At 38.3% G+C, this 17,573-nt stretch overlaps 2 protein-coding genes across 5 annotated transcripts in view; both read left to right on the top strand.

Annotated features, from left to right (window-relative positions):
• Nucleotides 1-17,573, top strand: part of LOC129726824 (protein PALS2) — a 78,470-nt gene that overhangs the window by 13,815 nt on the left and 47,082 nt on the right. The gene's annotated exons all lie outside the window — the stretch shown is intronic.
• LOC129726825 (uncharacterized) lies at nt 1,834-5,351 on the top strand. Its single transcript, XM_055683956.1, has one exon. The coding sequence runs from the start codon at nt 2,820-2,822 to the stop codon at nt 4,155-4,157; it is 1,338 nt and encodes a 445-aa protein (XP_055539931.1). The 5' UTR covers nt 1,834-2,819; the 3' UTR covers nt 4,158-5,351.

Below are 17,573 nucleotides of genomic sequence, written 5' to 3'. Positions count from 1 at the left end.
CTGCCCCTGTTTCGGATGTAGTATTACTGCACGATTATTGTAGACATTTGCCTTTCGATTCATCCGAGTGTCTTTCCTCGTTCTGCTTGCTGCTTGCTAGAGAGCCGTTCTTGCTAGTGTAGGAAACCTGTTTTTATGATTAAGCCGCAAATTTTCAGTGGGTTTTTGGATCGCATAGTGCATTTCGCTTTTGAGGAAACGTCCGAGACCGGCTGTGGGTGGACGCGTTGTTATTTCGTAGAACGCGAAGTGCATACTTTCTTTCACGAAAAACACCATAAATTTAAATGGCAGTGACAGAGTGGGTTTTAAGTTACGAAGCAATTTTCGTAATTTGAACATTATATCTCAAATCTGTTATGACTTTTGGCGTTTCAACTGAGATGAAAATGGAATATTACACGAGCTCCAGACGGGCAGCTGTTTCATATCACACGACTTTACTTTGCTAAATAAAATAAATAAAGTGATGTGCGTGTCAAACCTTGTAACTTTTTTCTATGAGGTAGCAAAATCGGCACAAACTGAACACGTAGTTCATTTTTCAGTAATTAGGAGGCCGTCCTCATAAATTAAGAGCAAGGTAACAGCTGTACTGGAATGTTTTCTAGTACCTATATTATTTGAAATTTATTTAGAGTTATGAAGATTATTTCGGATTTCATCATGTTACGTGTTTACAAAGGTCCTGAAGAAAATTTCAACTTGACTTTTATGACTTCAATATAACCATTTTCAGCGTAAACGTACCTGTTGAAACCCTTGTAGTGCAATTACCCAAAAATTCTCTTCATCAAACGATAGCTGAAATATTGACCAATTTCACCGCTAAAAGTATTTATTTGTGAGAAAACAGTTTCATGAATACTCAAACCTGACGAAGGCAAAGTTGTTGAATTATTGTTGTACGGCAATAAATCGTCTTCATCTTCATCTTAGATTACAATTATCTGTGCCGCTTGCATTAGTGGTAAAAGTCACGCTTTTCCTATATATCCATCTTTACTCGCTTGGTGAGTGACAATAGTACGCACCTACTTGTTTTCGCAACAGAACTTTAGCAAAACTATCATACAAATCGCTTTTGTTACTAAGCGGTACATAAACCTTTTGTCTTCAAAACGTATTACTAGAGTTTTTCGTATTTTGTTAGAAGCACGATAATTTTTCTTTTTAGAAAAATACACAAATGCAGGCGGGGTAAAAGTGCGCAATGTATAAGGCAGCTATTACGAAAGTTCACATCGTTCGACTACGTAATTCTAATCTCCAAACTAAAGTTCGCACTATATGAACAGAGTATATGTTACAACCCTCCCAGATGGTCTCGAGGTACGATGTTGGCCTAACAGGCCAGTCGTCGTAGGTTCGAGTCTCGGCTCGCGAGAGACTGTTAGTGTCAGTAGGATCGCAGCGCCTAGCCCCGCGATTGTCCTGTACACTCAACAGTTGGCTGCGAAGTCTGTGTATAATAAATAGAAGGTCGAGTTCCGATACGGAATGTAGCACCAAGGCTTTGCTTTGCTTTTATATGTTACAACCCTTGAAGAAGTAAATATTTTTTTGCTTATTTTGCCCCAATTCATTTTTGCTGCTAAATGTCATAGTTCAAAACCGAATTTCTCGAATACAAGTTGTGGATTTCATTTGAATGTCCAGCATTTGTTACTGCACGATAAGCGATCAATGGTCGACAGATGTGGACCTCAAAGACTCGGTAGTGTGTTTTGAGAGATTTCTTCAATGAGATATGTTTTTCTGTAATAAAAAGGTTTCTTTTACCTTCAAAAAAGCATTTCCTTATCATTATTTCTATCGCTAGTTATTCTCTTGTGATTTCTGTACAAAAACAAGTGCCAATTGACAAAACACATTTTTTCCTTACGGCTGCAGAACCTTAGTGCACACTTTTCCCCGTAGTTTCAATGTATTTTTACTGTACAAGGAGTTTTCCAACTGGTTTGATTTCTATGACAAACGCCAAAAAATTTTCGGCAAAATGAAAGTTACAATTATACAAAAGTTTTTTAGATTCTGTTATTTTTCTGTTCCTGTTCCCGAAAAGAAAATACCAAAACTAAGAGATCAAAACAGCTCAAAAAACAACTCACTTCCTAGCTACGCACCGCCTAAACAAAATTTTTAGTGTTCACATGTGTGACCAGCTGGCGTTCTAATGTTTTAAATTCATACAATGTTGCCAGTTCATTCGAAAATGTGCACTTGCCGCTGGCGCATTTTCGCCCTCTTTACTCTATCCGTAGATATCTAGAACTAATCCATTTCGTGGTTCATGATCATGCTTCACGCTTGCCAGCAAAATTTGGTTACGAGATCCTACGGTTGAAGACTCCAAAAGCGCGCTTCATGGTCGTAAACCATCGCCGTCAGTGAATTGTGGACTCTTTGTCATTAGTTGGTTGTCCTGTCTTGTCACGTGACACTACAGTCATATCTTAATATAACGTAACCTCGGTATTACATAAGTACGATACTATGTAACTCGATGTAACGTAAATTCATTCTTTGTAATGGCGAACATCATAGTTTATTTATTGCGTGCTGTGAAATTTTCAAACTAATTTACGTGTGAAATTGTGTGTATACAGTGGAAATTGTGATTCCAAAGTGTACCTATTAAGGATCTCAATCAGGATAAGTAGAAGTGCAGTAGTAACTACTACCTGTTTTGATATAAATTTGTTATTTCTTTCCGCCACTCACTGCGGTGTGAGCTGGTTTGTTTGGTGCTGTTTTTTTTTCTATTGTCTCTGTTGCCTGTGCGACGCCGTACGTAGCGTCCACTGTGTAAGGCTGAAATGGAATGTGTAAAGTGTAAATGTATTGTCTTGATTAACGATCTCGTTTGCTGTTTTCGCTGCGGAGGGAGATTTCACTCTCGCTGCGGTGGAATAAGTGGACCCTCAGTGAAATTAATCAATGCAAGCGATAATGTTCTGTTTAAATGCAACGACTGTCTATCAGTTCAGAGTTGTGACGAGCAGAATGTTTCAGTTTTGGATGTTGATGCACTAAGACAGGAGATCAAACAGATTTCAAGTTTGATTGCAGATATTCAAAACAACATTACTGCTCAGATAGGCAACGCGTTAAAGAGCGGGATGGAAGAAATGAGCTTAAATATAATCAGTACTCTAAAGCAAAGAGGCGATGATTTTGATAAATTTATTAGTGGAAAAATGGATATTATGACTAGTTCATTTTTAGAAAATAAACGTAGACAGGAGTTAGTTGAAATGGGCAATAATGTGTCGGATTCTGATAGTTTGAATCGGAATGTGGCAAAAAAGACTAAAAAACGTAAATTAAATGAAGATGGTAATTGCGCGAATAACGAAACAGAAGTTTTAACTTTTGCGAGTGTAGTTCGTGGTAATATAAAAAAACGTAAGGCTGGTCCAGTCATTGTGATCAAGCCAAAAGAGTCCTCCCAGAGTAGTGAAGCTACAAGGGAATTTTTAAAGTCGAATTTAGATCCGAAGACCCACAAAATAAGTAACTTTAGAAACGGGAAAGATGGCTCAGTTATTGTTGAGTGTGCAACAAATGATAACATAGAGATCGTGAAAAGTGGTATTGAAAACAACCTTGGTGAAAGCTACACAGCTGTTGTACCCGTTCCCCCGGTGCCAAGATTAAAAGTAATGGGTATGAGTGATCAGTATTCTCCTGACGCCTTCATTGACCTTTTAAAGAGTCAAAACGAGGCGGTTTCTATCGATAGTATCAAGGTTATTAGTATGTACGAAAATCCACGTTTCAAATATAACAAGTTCAACGTGGTAATTGAAGTCGATAAAAAGTCGTATAATAGTTTGTTGACCGCGAAAAAAGTGAATGTTGGGTGGGATCGGTGCCACATCATTCCAGCGATTAACATTTTGAGATGCTTCAAATGTGGAGAATTTGGGCACAAGAGCACAGAATGTAAAAACGATGAAAAGTGCTCCTTGTGTAGCGGGCAACACAAGACATCTGAATGTTCTTCCACTGTATCGAAATGCATTAACTGTTTAAAATTTAATAAAGAACGCAAAATGAATTTGGACGTTAACCACGCAGCATCTAGCTCGGAATGCTCAGTTTACAAGAAATTGTATGAGCAAAAAAAAAGCAGCCTGCGTTTCGATAAATAGCAACCAAGTTCCAAGTGGAATGTGAATCAATTCGATATGATGTATTTGAATATTGCAGGGTTATCTACAAACTACGTTGCTTTGCGACAGATTGTAGAGGAAAAGCGTCCATTTTTGGTATTTTTATCAGAAACTCACATTGTAGATATTGATGCGTTCGACCAATACTCTATACCGGGATACAAAATAGCTGCTTGTTGCTCGCATTCCAGACACACTGGCGGTGTTGCTATTTATGCACAGGAATCAATTCGATTCAATCTTCGCCACAACGAAGCAATTGATGGAAACTGGTTCTTGGGCATTACGGTGGAAGGTGGCATGAAGATGGGTAATTATGGTGTTGTTTATCATTCTCCCAGTTCAAGTGACCAGCGTTTTATGGAGATTTTGGAAACTTGGTTCGAAGTTTTTGTGGATTGTAGTAAATTTAACCTTATTACCGGAGATTTTAACATGAATTGGCGCGATAACCTCAATTCAAATCATTTGAAGCGCTTAGCCGAATTTTGCAATTTGAAACAAATAATCAATGAGTATACCCGTATTTCCAGACATAGTAGGACTTTGATTGACCACGTTTATACTAATTTTGACTCCGTTTCTGCAATGGTGAGTCCCAATTTAAAAGTTACCGATCATGAAACGATTGTTATAAATAATTGTGGTACGGGAAGTAAAATAAATCAAGTGAAATTTAAGTGCTGGAAAAATTACTCGAAACGAAAGGTTTCGGAGCTTGTTGCAAGAAACTTGGACTTTTCCCTATCTCGTAGCCTTGATGATAAAGCAACTATTTTGAACAATGTTTTAAAAAACTGTACTAATCAGTTAGTCAAACAAAAGAATGTTGTTGTTAAGAACTCGAACAACTGGTACAATCTAAATCTTTTGCGCCTCAGGCGAAAAAGAGACAAATTGTACAAGAAGTTTTGTAGAACAACAAATGATAATGATTGGTACAATTATACAGTTGCTAGGAATATATATTCACAATCTCTGAACAAAACACGGAGCGAATATATACAGGGGAAAATTGATCAACATAAAAACAACAGCAAAGAGTTATGGAGAATACTGAAGTCATTACTGAAACCTTGCAATTTTAATCCGCGGTCCATAACTTTTGATGGCATTGAAGAACATTCTGAAGCAACAATTGCAAGTAAGTTCAATGATTATTTCATCGAAAGTGTTTCATTGATCAATAAATCAATTGAATTGGTTAATGAACCGAATGAAATTAAACGGCCGTATAATGTTAATTGTAGTTTTGAAAGCTTTCACCAACTTACACTAGAACAACTCAAAAACATATGTTTTTCTCTTCATAAAACGGCTGGAATTGATAACGTTAATGCTAGAGTTATTCAAGATTGTTTTCATGTTATTGGGCACGATCTACTTGGCCTTATAAACGAATCATTACAAACGGGGCACGTGCCACAAATTTGGAAGGAGTCGTTAGTGATTCCGATACAAAAAGTTGCTGGGACGATTAAAGCCGAAGAGTTTCGTCCTATCAATATGTTGCACACTTTAGAGAAAATCTTAGAACTTGCTGTAAAAGGCCAACTGTTACAATATTTGAACTCTAACGGTTTGCTGATACCAGAACAATCAGGATATCGGGAAGGCCATTCTTGTGAAACTGCATTGAATTTGGTGTTAGCAAAATGGAAAGAAAACATTGAGCGTAAGGATACTATTGTTGCGGTGTTTTTGGATCTTAAACGCGCTTTTGAAACGATTTCTAGGCCCTTATTGTTACAAACTATAAAGCGCTTTGGAATTACGAGTACTGCATACAAATGGTTTGAAAACTACTTGTGTGACAGAACTCAAAGGACTATTTTCAATGATTTTACCTCTGATCCCATAAGGAACACTCTTGGTGTACCTCAGGGAAGTGTATTAGGGCCTATTTTGTTTATTATGTACATTAATGATATGAGAAGAGTCTTACGTTTTTGTGACATAAATCTTTTTGCTGATGACACAGTATTGTTCATTGCAGCTAAAAATCTCGAAGAAGCCATATTGCATTTAAACAAAGATTTGCGATCGCTGAGCGGATGGTTGAAATTCAAACAGCTAAAATTGAATACCAACAAAACAAAATTCATGATTATTTCGCGAAACCGTGTAAATGAAAATGTCTCAGTTGAAATTGATGGTGAGACAATCGATCGCGTGAGTGAGATCAAATATCTTGGCGTGATTATTGATGACAAGCTAAAGTTCAATGTTCACATTGATAATGTCATCAAGAAAATTGCCAAGAAATATGGAATCCTCTGTCGTTTGAAAAAGGAGTTGAATACTTTCAGCAAGATTCATCTCTATAAATCAATCATCTCTCCTCATTTAGACTTTTGCACTTCCATTTTATTTTTGGCAAATGAAACACAAATATCGAGATTGCAGCGTTTGCAAAATAAAATAATGCGGTTGATTTTGAGATGCAATAGATACACTTCCTCGTCCTTGATGCTTGACGCTTTGCAATGGCTATCGGTGAAGCAACGAATTGTTTTTCTGACAATGGTGTTCATTTTTAAAGTAGCTAATGGATTGCTGCCCCGATATTTGTGTGATCGAATTGTTAGAGGAAGTGACATCCATAGATATAACACAAGAAATGCGGGAGAAATTAGAACACCACATTTTTTAACTAGTGCTTCACAAAATTCATTGTTCTTTAAAGGAATAAATTTATACAATTCGATGCCTAGACACATCAGACGTACGGCGACGCTATCAGAATTCAAGAGACTATGCATTTCACACGTCAAAGCTGAATTTTAAGCAGTTACTTAATTTTTTTTAATTTAGCTAAACTGTAATTGACGAAGTTCTTGTAACGGATGATCTCTGTGGACTCTGCTTATATAGCTTTTTAAAGGAATATGGTAGCACTGAAAAACTATTATGTTCGTCACGAGGGTGATGATGGATTTTGTAATTATTGATGTAGTATAAAATAAAAAAGAGTAGTCTACGAAGGTTTGAAAATCGCGCGCGATGATCAGATATGAAGGACTGAATTTAGAAATTTAATCATTTGAGATGGAGAATACCTTTATTATTTTATTTTGACATTATCAAGATACTCGTCAGAGTAATCGGAACGATTTTAGTTCTGTTGGTTGTCATTGGACATTGGTTTCCTAGCCGGTCTAGGATATTTTCGAGTTGGAAATATTTTCGACTTCCCTAGGTGGGGGCTCTCTTATAAATCACATCGAAGTTGACAGCTGGACTTGTGCTTTGCTTGCTGATCACGGCAGGAATGGCCTCGTCGGGATTGTATCGACTTTGTGGATGATTACACTGGATGTTGGCTTAACTCAGATGCAATTAATGTCTTTTGGCTGACAGTTGCAAATAAATTGATACCGACAACGCTTTGTCGATGAATTACTTGATTTTTGACGAAAATTTTCTCTATTTGAATCGCTGCAAAGCATTGGATCAATTGTGAAGAAATTTATATCTGTGATGAAAACCAGTTCGTTTTGTTTGCTTATCTGGTTTAATTGTTTTATAATAATTATCTTGTAGATAAATCGTCTTTCTCAAACCTTTGTAGGGGTAAGAGGTGGGACCATCATCATCATCATAAATTTTACCCCGATATAGGGTAGGGAACATATTCTGAGCAGCTTCAGGAACCGCCTGTGTATTAGGACGAAATACTCGAAATGTGTTGGGTGAAATTCAAACAGAAGTATATCAATCTGTTCTTTGTCTTTTTCTCTGTTAGAACTTGTTTTCAGATTGTAAAACTAAGTTAGCAAACTTTAACAATAATTAATTAAAATTACCAATCGAGCGACACTATTCCAATCACCCCGAATTTATTTTAAGCAGTTTCCATATGTTTTGCAGGCGTTTTATTTTAGCACCCGAAGTGGCTCCTGAATGGCTGCAATATAGGTCGATTTGTTTCAATTGGTGATTGTTCACAGATTGCTTTGTTATTAACGGTATTTCTTATATTAGTAAGACAGCTAGACAATCGAAGTTTTCGTTTCCATCATTGAAATTGTCGATATTGATCAAAATTCAGGAGTTTGAGGCCTGTTTTCTTTGACTGATTAAAAAAGGCGCTACTGCTTAAGCCGTTCCTTACCCTAATATAATCTTTGGTCTTATTTTTGATTTGAATTTATATGCGTAACTGAAGGATTGCCAAAAGGAAAATGAAACCTTGTGTGTTTCTAATTTTTTTTTACCGTGGAAATAATTTCTCCGGTCAACGGTCCAAAAGCTTCAGCTTTTTTTTTGCGCCTGATTTCTAATGATTTTACGGCTCATCTCACGATCGTTGTCGTTGGGGGCCATCCACATACCACGTGGACAGATTTTGACGATTTTTATCCACCCCCCGTGGACAAATGCCCATATAAATTCTTTTTTTTTTGTAAGGACCGTGGACACTGCACAACCTCCCCCCCCCAGGCGCTCCACGTGGTATGTGGGTTGTCCCTTGGTATTTTTTGGTATTTGATTTCGTAAATTTTTTAAAGAAGTTTTTATTTTTTTTTATTTTTTTTATTTTTATAGGGGGGGGGGGGGGAGTTTGTAATGATTTATTTATGTACTAAAATATCTATTCAGAATTAGTATTGTGTGTTCTGCCACAAATGGTGACATTTCAACACTATTATATATATTTGTACGCTTTTTAGTATTATTGAATGTTATTAGCTTTCGCAGTTAAGATAATGTATTTGTAGGAAAATTATTAAACCTACTTGTCAAGAAAAAAAAGGAATAAAAGGAATAAAACGAAACTTAAAATAAACTTAAAACTATCTTACTGACTATAAAGTGAGCTAATCGTTGCAATTGAGGATTGCAACGATTTTTGTCGGAATTTGTTGATAATTTGGCTTGACATATTTTCTAATGTTTCTACATTAGTGAGCCTATGTAGCTCGTTTGCGCTAAGCCAGGGAGGACGCTTCAAAATCATTTTCAAAAGTTTATTCTGAATCCTTTGAAGTGTCTTCTTCCTGGTTGCACAACAACTTGTCCAGATGGGAACTGCATATAACATTGTTGGTCTAAATATTTGTTTGTAAATTAACAGTTTATTCTTGAGACAAAGTCTAGAATTCCTGTTGATCAGAGGATATAAACATTTGATATACTTATTGCACTTTGACTGGATATTTTCAATGTGCTCCTTGAAAGTAAGATTCTTATCATAAATTAGCCCTAAGTATTTAACTTGATCAGACCAATTTAAGACCACACCGTTCATCTTAATAACGTGGTTATGGGTGGGTTTGAGAAATGAAACTCTTGGCTTATGAGGAAATATAATTAACTGTGTTTTAGAAGCATTAGGGGAAATCTTCCATTTTTGTAAGTATGAAGAAAATATATCTAAACTTTTTTGAAGCCGACAGCATATAACACGAAGGCTTTTTCCTTTTGCGAAATGCTTGTATCGTCACAAAACAGAGATTTCTCACAACCTGGTGGTAAATCAGGAAGATCAGAAGTAAAAATGTTATATAAGATTGGGCCCAAGATACTCCCCTGAGGCACACCAGCTCTAACAGGCAATCTATTAGATTTACCATTTAGATAGTTAACCTGGAGAGTGCGGTCAGTTAAATAACTTTGTTTCATTTTTGTGAGGTAAAGCGGAAAACTGAAATTTGACATTTTAGCTATTAAACCTTTATGCCAAACACTGTCGAATGCCTTTTCTATATCTAGAAGAGCAGCTCCAGTCGAAAACACACATGCTGATTTTGATTCTGACCATCTCCCAATAAGTTTTTCAGTTTCAATCCTATGAGCTCTGTTTTTAATTATCACAAGGCTAATTGGGAAAGAAATGAAACTCATATTGAGAATAATTTCAATAATGAGTTAGATTTGCAAAACGAAGCGAATATTGATTTCGCTTTGGAAACATTAAAATGTGCAATTATTGATGCTAGGAATTATTCTGTTCCAAAGGCTTAAGTGAAATTTGATTTACCAATAAATTGGTTATGATGGCCTTGCTTCTTGGAGCACCAACAAGTGAGGCATCCAGCTTTTAACCATTTAACCGAAATCAGTTCGTGTTCATTTAAAAAGTCAGCAACAAGCAACTAAAATCATTTGAAAAGTGGAATAAAAAATAAACTGTTCTGCAAAATAATAGTTATATCCGAATCAGCTAAGCAAAGCAAAGCCTTGGTGCTACATTTCGATTCGGAACTCGACCTTTTGTTTATTATACACAGATCGTCAGAGGTAAAGATGACGCAACTCGGTCGAGCCGAATGCAAACGGCCCTGAATACCACCATGTCATGGTGTTTACAGGAGGGTCCAAACATAAACCCTTTAAAAACAGTCCTAATTCCATTCGGCAGACGAAGGAAGATCTCCATCACTCCTCCAATATTGAATGGAGTTAGACTGGGCTTCAGCAATGAAGTCAAATACCTCGGAATTATTCTGGACAAGAAACTGAACTGGTCTGCACAACTGGATCATGCCGCTAAGAAAGCGATGTCAGCGATCTGGGCCTGCAGAACTCTGTACGGTAAAACCTGGGGACTGAAACCAGACTTGGCACTCTGGTCTTACAAGACCATTGCCCGACCAAGAATCACCTATGCTGCCCTAGTGTGGTGGCCTAAAGTGAACGAAGTGACTGCGCAAGCCAAACTCAAAAAAGTTCAAAGACTTGCATGTCTTTCGGTTACCAGCGCTATGCGAACAACTCCAACTGCAGCCATGAAAGCTATGCTTTGCCTACTACCTCTACATCTACATGTGAAAAAGGAAACAGAGCTTGGCGCTCTAAGGTTGCAAAGGAGGAAAACTATACTTGAAGGGGACCGAATCGGCCACCTTCGCATACTTAGGGAGTTCAAACTAACTCCGCTATTAACCACAGTCTCCGACTGGATGGACGTTAGGACCAACATGGACATTCCATATAGAGTGATTGAAACAAACCACTCTATGTGGAACAATGGAGGGCTTATTCTTCCACCTGGCATCGTCAGTTTCTATACGGATGGCTCGAAAATGGGATCCCTAACGGGATCTGGTATATACGGACCCGGTATCAGGGAAACGTTTTCCCTGGGAAAATGGCCCACCGTTTTTCAAGCAGAGGTATATGCCATATATATCTGCCCAAAAATATGTCTGCAACGCAACTACAGACATGTGAAAATCGGTATATTCTCGGACAGTCAAGCTGCACTACTAGCACTTAAGTCAGTCAAATGCGCTTCCAAACTTGTTTGGGAATGCATTGAAACTCTACGGGAACTTTCCCGACAGAATTCAGTTTTTCTGTTTTGGGTGCCCGGACACTGCGGAGTCGAGGGTAATGAACACGCTGACTACCTAGCAAGACAGGGATCAGCTCAGCGGTTTATTGGCCCCGAGCCGTTTCTGGGTAGGTCCATTTCCGCTATCAAAAGCGAACTACTAACTTGGGAAAGGCTAGAAATAGTATCCCAATGGCAACAGGTACAGGGTTGTAGACAAGCTAAACAGTTTATCTATTCGAACCCTGGAACCGCCAGAAAGCTACTTAGTCTAAATCGTAGTGACCTACGGATAATCACGGGACTCCTTACCGGACACTGTCCCGCTTTTTATCATTTTAAGAAAATCGGTGTAGTGTTGAACGACACCTGCCGTTTCTGTAAATCTGAACCAGAGAGTTCAGAGCATTTGCTTTGCTCTTGCGAAGCTCTTGCTTCCTCTAGGTGCAACTTCTTAGGAAGTTACCATTTAACTCTATACCAAGTGTGGAGCTCTAATCCCAAACAGGTAATTAGTTTCATCAACTATGTTGTACCTAATTGGGGTACAGGTTTACAACAAAACAGCTCTACTCCATAAATGAGTACGAGCAATCCGTAACCTGTGCACAGCAATCGGGGCCCGCCACAAAAGACAATCAGCAAGAATGTCGCAGTGGCATTTCAGTACTCAGTGCCCTTCAAGCATACAGAAGAAAAAAAAATACACAGACTACGCAGCCAACTGTCAAGTGTACAGGACAATTAAATGCGGGGCTAGCGCGACGATCCTACTGACACTAACAGTTTCTCCCGAGCCAAGAATCGAACCTACAACAACTGGCTTGTTAGGCTAGCATCGTACCACGAGACCAGCTGGGAGGCTATCCGAATCAGCTAATTTTCAAAATATTAGGCCATACGTTAATACGTTTCCTTTCAATATTTTCGGTTACCAGAAAACATCCTATCGAAAAATATGAATACAGATCGGACTCGATTATCCGGAGACTCGGTTATCCGGGGTTCGATTACCCGGAATTTTAGACTCGATTACACAGTGCAACAAAAATTTACTTTTTCTTCAGCCTTGGCTTCTATGTATGAGTTTTGGATATATTTTGACGCAAAAACAAATTGCCCCGAATTCGAACACATTTCATCTTAAGGGGCAACAGTGGCGCCATTTTGAATTTTTGAGAAATCGGAAATTTTGTTAATGTTATCTGGAGTAATTCTGTTTTGCTGGTTGTTTCCAATATTTATTTTGAAATTTTACATTGACTGTTTGTGATATTCCGCTTATTTGTTACCATTTCTGTCCCTTCCGGCATGTTCAGGACATGTCCGACTTAAGTGAAACCAATCAGTGTCTGATACATTTTTTTTGGTTTCGCAAGAAATTATCCTGTTTTCCCACAGGAATTAATTTCTATCTACGCCATTGCATGATACAAGTAACATAGCAGAAGAAAATAATTATTGTACGTTCGTTGATTGCAAATTTCAATATTATTTTTTTTTTGTGATTCGTTTCCCAGAAAATTCGATTATCGGGAGTGTAAAAAATTTCGACACTCCGGATAATTGAGTCCGACCTGTATTTTGCAAGCGTTAGTCGGAGGCATAGAGAGAAATAGTATGAAACGAGTTACCACGTCCTATTTCTGTGTGTAACAGAAAGCTGGTCACTCGTAGAAAATATTAGCATACCGGAAAACGTGAGTGGTGACGGTGAAGAACATTATATTTCGAGAGATTAGTTCCAGTTATCAAAAACAAGTTCTTATAGGGCTTGATAAGTATATGGACGTATACAATTTCGGGGTGGACTAGCTCGTTAAGTTAAATTTCGATTTGGATGCGACTTTGCCAGAAGAACCGATGCTTTGAATACGATCAAGTTAATTGCTCTCTCCCTCTTAACAAAATGTTTAAATTTCCTTTTACTTTACAACTTTAAAACTTTACAACGAATTTCTATAACGTTGGATGCGTAGATATTGCGTACGATGAAGCACATACAACAAAAAAAATCTATACCATCGAATTAGCGGAAAATACGCAAAAACCTGTTTGCTTTTTGAGTTGTGAGAATTCCATAGAACCCAGTCAGTATCTGTCTACAGGTATCGGTGTATAGATCGTTACTATTAGCGTCTTGAGGTGAACGTTAGTAACGGATGAAGATATTAACAATTGAAATTGATCATAAATTAGTGGAAAGCGCTACTTCAAGCGGAGTTCAAGTGTAAACTTGTAAATTACTAATGCTAATGAAATAAGTTTACATTGGACTCTTTGGTTCTATGAAACCAGCTCATTAATCAGTGACAATGAATTAGTAATGTCACGCGAGGTCAAGTGAAGGATATAAAAAATAGCACGTTTAGGAAAGGAAGCTGCAGTAGAATAACCAATATGGATTCGCGTGTCTTAACTTCACAATCTGCTCAAATCATCATAACAGCTTTATACCTGAACACGTTGCTGGGTTTAGTTCCGACGCAAACCCCCAACACTTCATGTCCGAACATATTTACCTAGTAGATCCGGAAAAGAAGCATGTACATGGCTACATCAAGATCGATAATATTAGTGCGACACATGAGGTGAACTCAACGTCGATCTTGCCATCACAAGGCGCTTACCCAGCTCGGATGTTGGCTCGGTCACGCTGGTCAAGTCCAGTGAGGAAACTGCTAGGGACATTTCACAAGGTTTACCCGCGCAGTATCGGGTTGATTTCCCCCTGCAGGATGTCATACCATCGGTTCTTTCCATCAGAGTAAATGGTCTAACAATCTGTACCGGACCAAGAGTCCATACTCTACTCGTTACAACCATCAACCTCGTGCACACACTCAATATACATCCGCAGATGCAGCCCGGAGGGAGCGGCGCAAATGTCACACATCCTGAGCCACAACCGAATCGCGCACCAGTTGAACCCCAAACGATGCGACCAATCCTAGTGCAACAAAAATCTACTATTTCACCCGTAAGCACACAACCAGTACCAATACCTGTAGTCTCTACTACTGTACCAAGTCCACAATACGAGTGTGGCAAACCACCGAGTTCGCTGAGTCGTCTCTCCGTGAACGGCGAACTAGCATCGAAGGGACAGTTTCCTTGGATTGTTCCTTTGTTCGACCGCTCGCGGCGTACTCAATCGAAATACATCTGTGGCAGTACAATTATAACTAAATTGCACCTTATTACTGCCGCCCATTGCGTGTTCCAGCTGAATGTATTGATTAAACCATCGCAGATCCTAGCCATACCGGGATTATACAACGTTGATAACTTTTTAGATGGCGACGCACAACACGCGGATATTGCTGAGATTATACCAAATGAAGATTATGTCGATGACGATGGACTTAAGGATACAGATGTGGCCGTGCTACGTTTGAAAGAAGAACTGGTGTACTCGAATTACATTATACCGATCTGTCTTTGACAAGACGATAACGAGTTGTCGAAAATCGTTGGCGAAGAAGGTATCGTTGCAGGCTGGGGTGTAAACGAAACTGGAAGTCCATCCCCCTTTCCCACCTTTGTAAGGCCATTAATAGTGACGCGTCAAGAATGCATGGCAAATCTGGAAAAAACTTATCCAAGATCTTGGCGAATATTCTGTGCCGATGGTCGGGGATCTGCTCCCTGTAAAGGTGATTCCGGAAGTGGATTTGTGATGAAAAGGGGTGGTCGATACTTCCTCCGTGGTGTTGTCTCTGAGGGCCAGTTTGATAACATAGCCAATACGTGCAACGTGAAAGCGTTCACGGTGTATACTGACGTGGCAGCTTTTCGGTACTGGCTGAAGCTTGTAACCGGTTAGGAACGGTTCATCGACGACAAATGGATTGCTTCTTTCTATTGCCTTCGGACTGCTTAAAATTAGTCGATAGTCGGTAGAATAATTGATTGGCGATAAGAAATAAATTGAAATATATGTGCGTAGTTTGCATTTTTTTCTGGTTCTGCTGGCATTGATTCGAGCTTAGTTCTGACATTTCAACTATCTAGTTTTGTCCGCTTCGGTATGAATCCAACATTACACTCCGTTTTGCTTACAAGATTGTTTGAAATATGTCGTTTTCATCATTCGATGCTAACAGGACTACGGTAACAAGTCATGTAACAGAAGGTACATGGTAAGACTACGCATTTGATAAATCGTCCGCCATGGGTTAGACGCTGTTGTATGCTGCCCCTAAGCTGGAAAATTGTAGTGTATGGCTTAACGCCATAGTTCGCATGTGCCCACTGTTTACCCACATTTCTGCTCTAAAAAGCATATATGTTGAACAAAGAAGAAAAGAAAGTAGTTTTTCACAATTAAATGTGAAAGCTCTCACTCCGTTACTTCGATTAATGTAATTAATTAGATTTACAGTAGAAAAGTGCAGTCAATATTATTAGACGAAATTCAACCCTTTAAAAAAGGATGGCAGTTTCAAACATATCGAATGCCTAAGACTGCTAAGAACTGATAAAATACCCTGCTGAATATTTCAAACTATTTTTTATTAGGAATATAACTGAAACATTCGATATCTTTTATACATGACATGTGCTAAAACCGAAGCTTACATCCTACAAATACTGCCTTTTACAACAAAGTTTGGTAGCCTCTAGAGCATCTTGCATTCTTTTCCTAATGTCATAACTACGATAACTGTGTCATCCGAGAAGCTTTGAGCTTCTAAGCTTTTGAGGTTATTGTCCACAACTGAACGCCACATCAATGTCAAGAATATCCCTGTCTGCGGAAAAAGCCGAAATAGTTGAACAAGCAAACTGAAATTTAAATAACTTATGTTCTCGTTTGATTTGGATGTTTTCTTAATACCTTTTCCATTGCCTTGAGCAAGATAAGCCTAAAAAATTTAGAATTTCGGATCTGTTTCGCCTGTTGCTGGTATAAAGATAACCGGTTTTCATCCTTCTCCCTTCTGAACTTGTCTTGATCATCTTCTTTAGTGACAGTACCTATCAGTGTTGTCCCACTAAGAAATAACTGGTCAGCATCAGCAGACTAGAAAAGCTTGATTTCGGGACATTTTCTATTCCGCATTGTTACATGCTAATGAATATTTTACACATGTTTGAATTAGTAATCTCGATTCTCTCGTCAACGAATGGAATAGAGAAGCTGTGTTTAAAAGATTATTTTTCTCATATGTTTATACTTATTTAGTTCAAAAGTAATGTATGAAAATTTAAATTTTTTTTTGCTACGGCTTTTGGAATAGTTTTGTTGGGTGAAAAAAAAAATTTTAAACAAAACGACTAATTAAGTTTAACTGGTTCAGCACTGCTCGATTGGTTCCGCATTTGACAGCTCAAACCGGTTTCCAAAATCGTCAAACTAGTTATTCAGTGAAAATATAAAAACAGATTCTTTTTCCCGTCACGTGGATAAGGAATAAGATTAGTTCACCTTCGAAGAACATCGTGCTACGTTTCACCCACTATGCCGTTATTGTTTCCACTGCTTCGAACAATATGATTTAAGTTATTGCATAAGGCTCGCAAATGCAGTTGTTGATTAAATCGGCAGCGTTTTAATTACACTTACACTTCAGTAGCGTTAACCCTAGCCGGCCCGGAACATTCCGGTTGAGGGTGACTGTTGAGAAACATATTTTGCAGGAGGTTTTACTTGTCTGAACAAGCATAGGCGGGAAAGGGTTATTTCACCATCGAACAAGCTTCGTATACTCACAGCTGTGTTATACACCGTAAACTAACAGTTTATGCCCATTGAAAGTCACAGACCGTGGAATGACCGCTACCAGCTTAATCTAACCGGAACACTCCAACAGTAGCATAGGGTAATGTTTGTCTAGCTTTGGTTGTTAATTGGATGAGCGAAATTCCATAGCGTTATTGGTGGAACATTTCTTATAACGTCTCTGTGTGTGGCTATCTTTGAAGTAGCAGCAGTTTATTTAGAAAAAGTTTATTTATCGTATATCCCTTGTAAACATTCGCGAACAGCATTCGTGTAATCCTCCAATGTCAAAACATTGAAGATGAATAAATATGACAAAAGCAACCAACATGCAAACATTCTTCGCGCTACCCACGTATTCTACTGCTTTTGACATGACAGTGGTTATTCT

The sequence above is a fragment of the Wyeomyia smithii genome, chromosome 3 (assembly GCF_029784165.1).
Source record: "Wyeomyia smithii strain HCP4-BCI-WySm-NY-G18 chromosome 3, ASM2978416v1, whole genome shotgun sequence".
In the NCBI taxonomy this organism is placed as follows: Eukaryota; Metazoa; Arthropoda; class Insecta; order Diptera; family Culicidae; genus Wyeomyia; species Wyeomyia smithii.
This window is presented reverse-complemented; position numbering and strand designations above follow the sequence as displayed.

Coding starts and splice junctions, on each gene's coding strand:
- LOC129726825 (XM_055683956.1), top strand. CDS start 2,820: ATGGAATGTGTAAAGTGTAAATGTATTGTCTTGATTAACGATCTCGTT.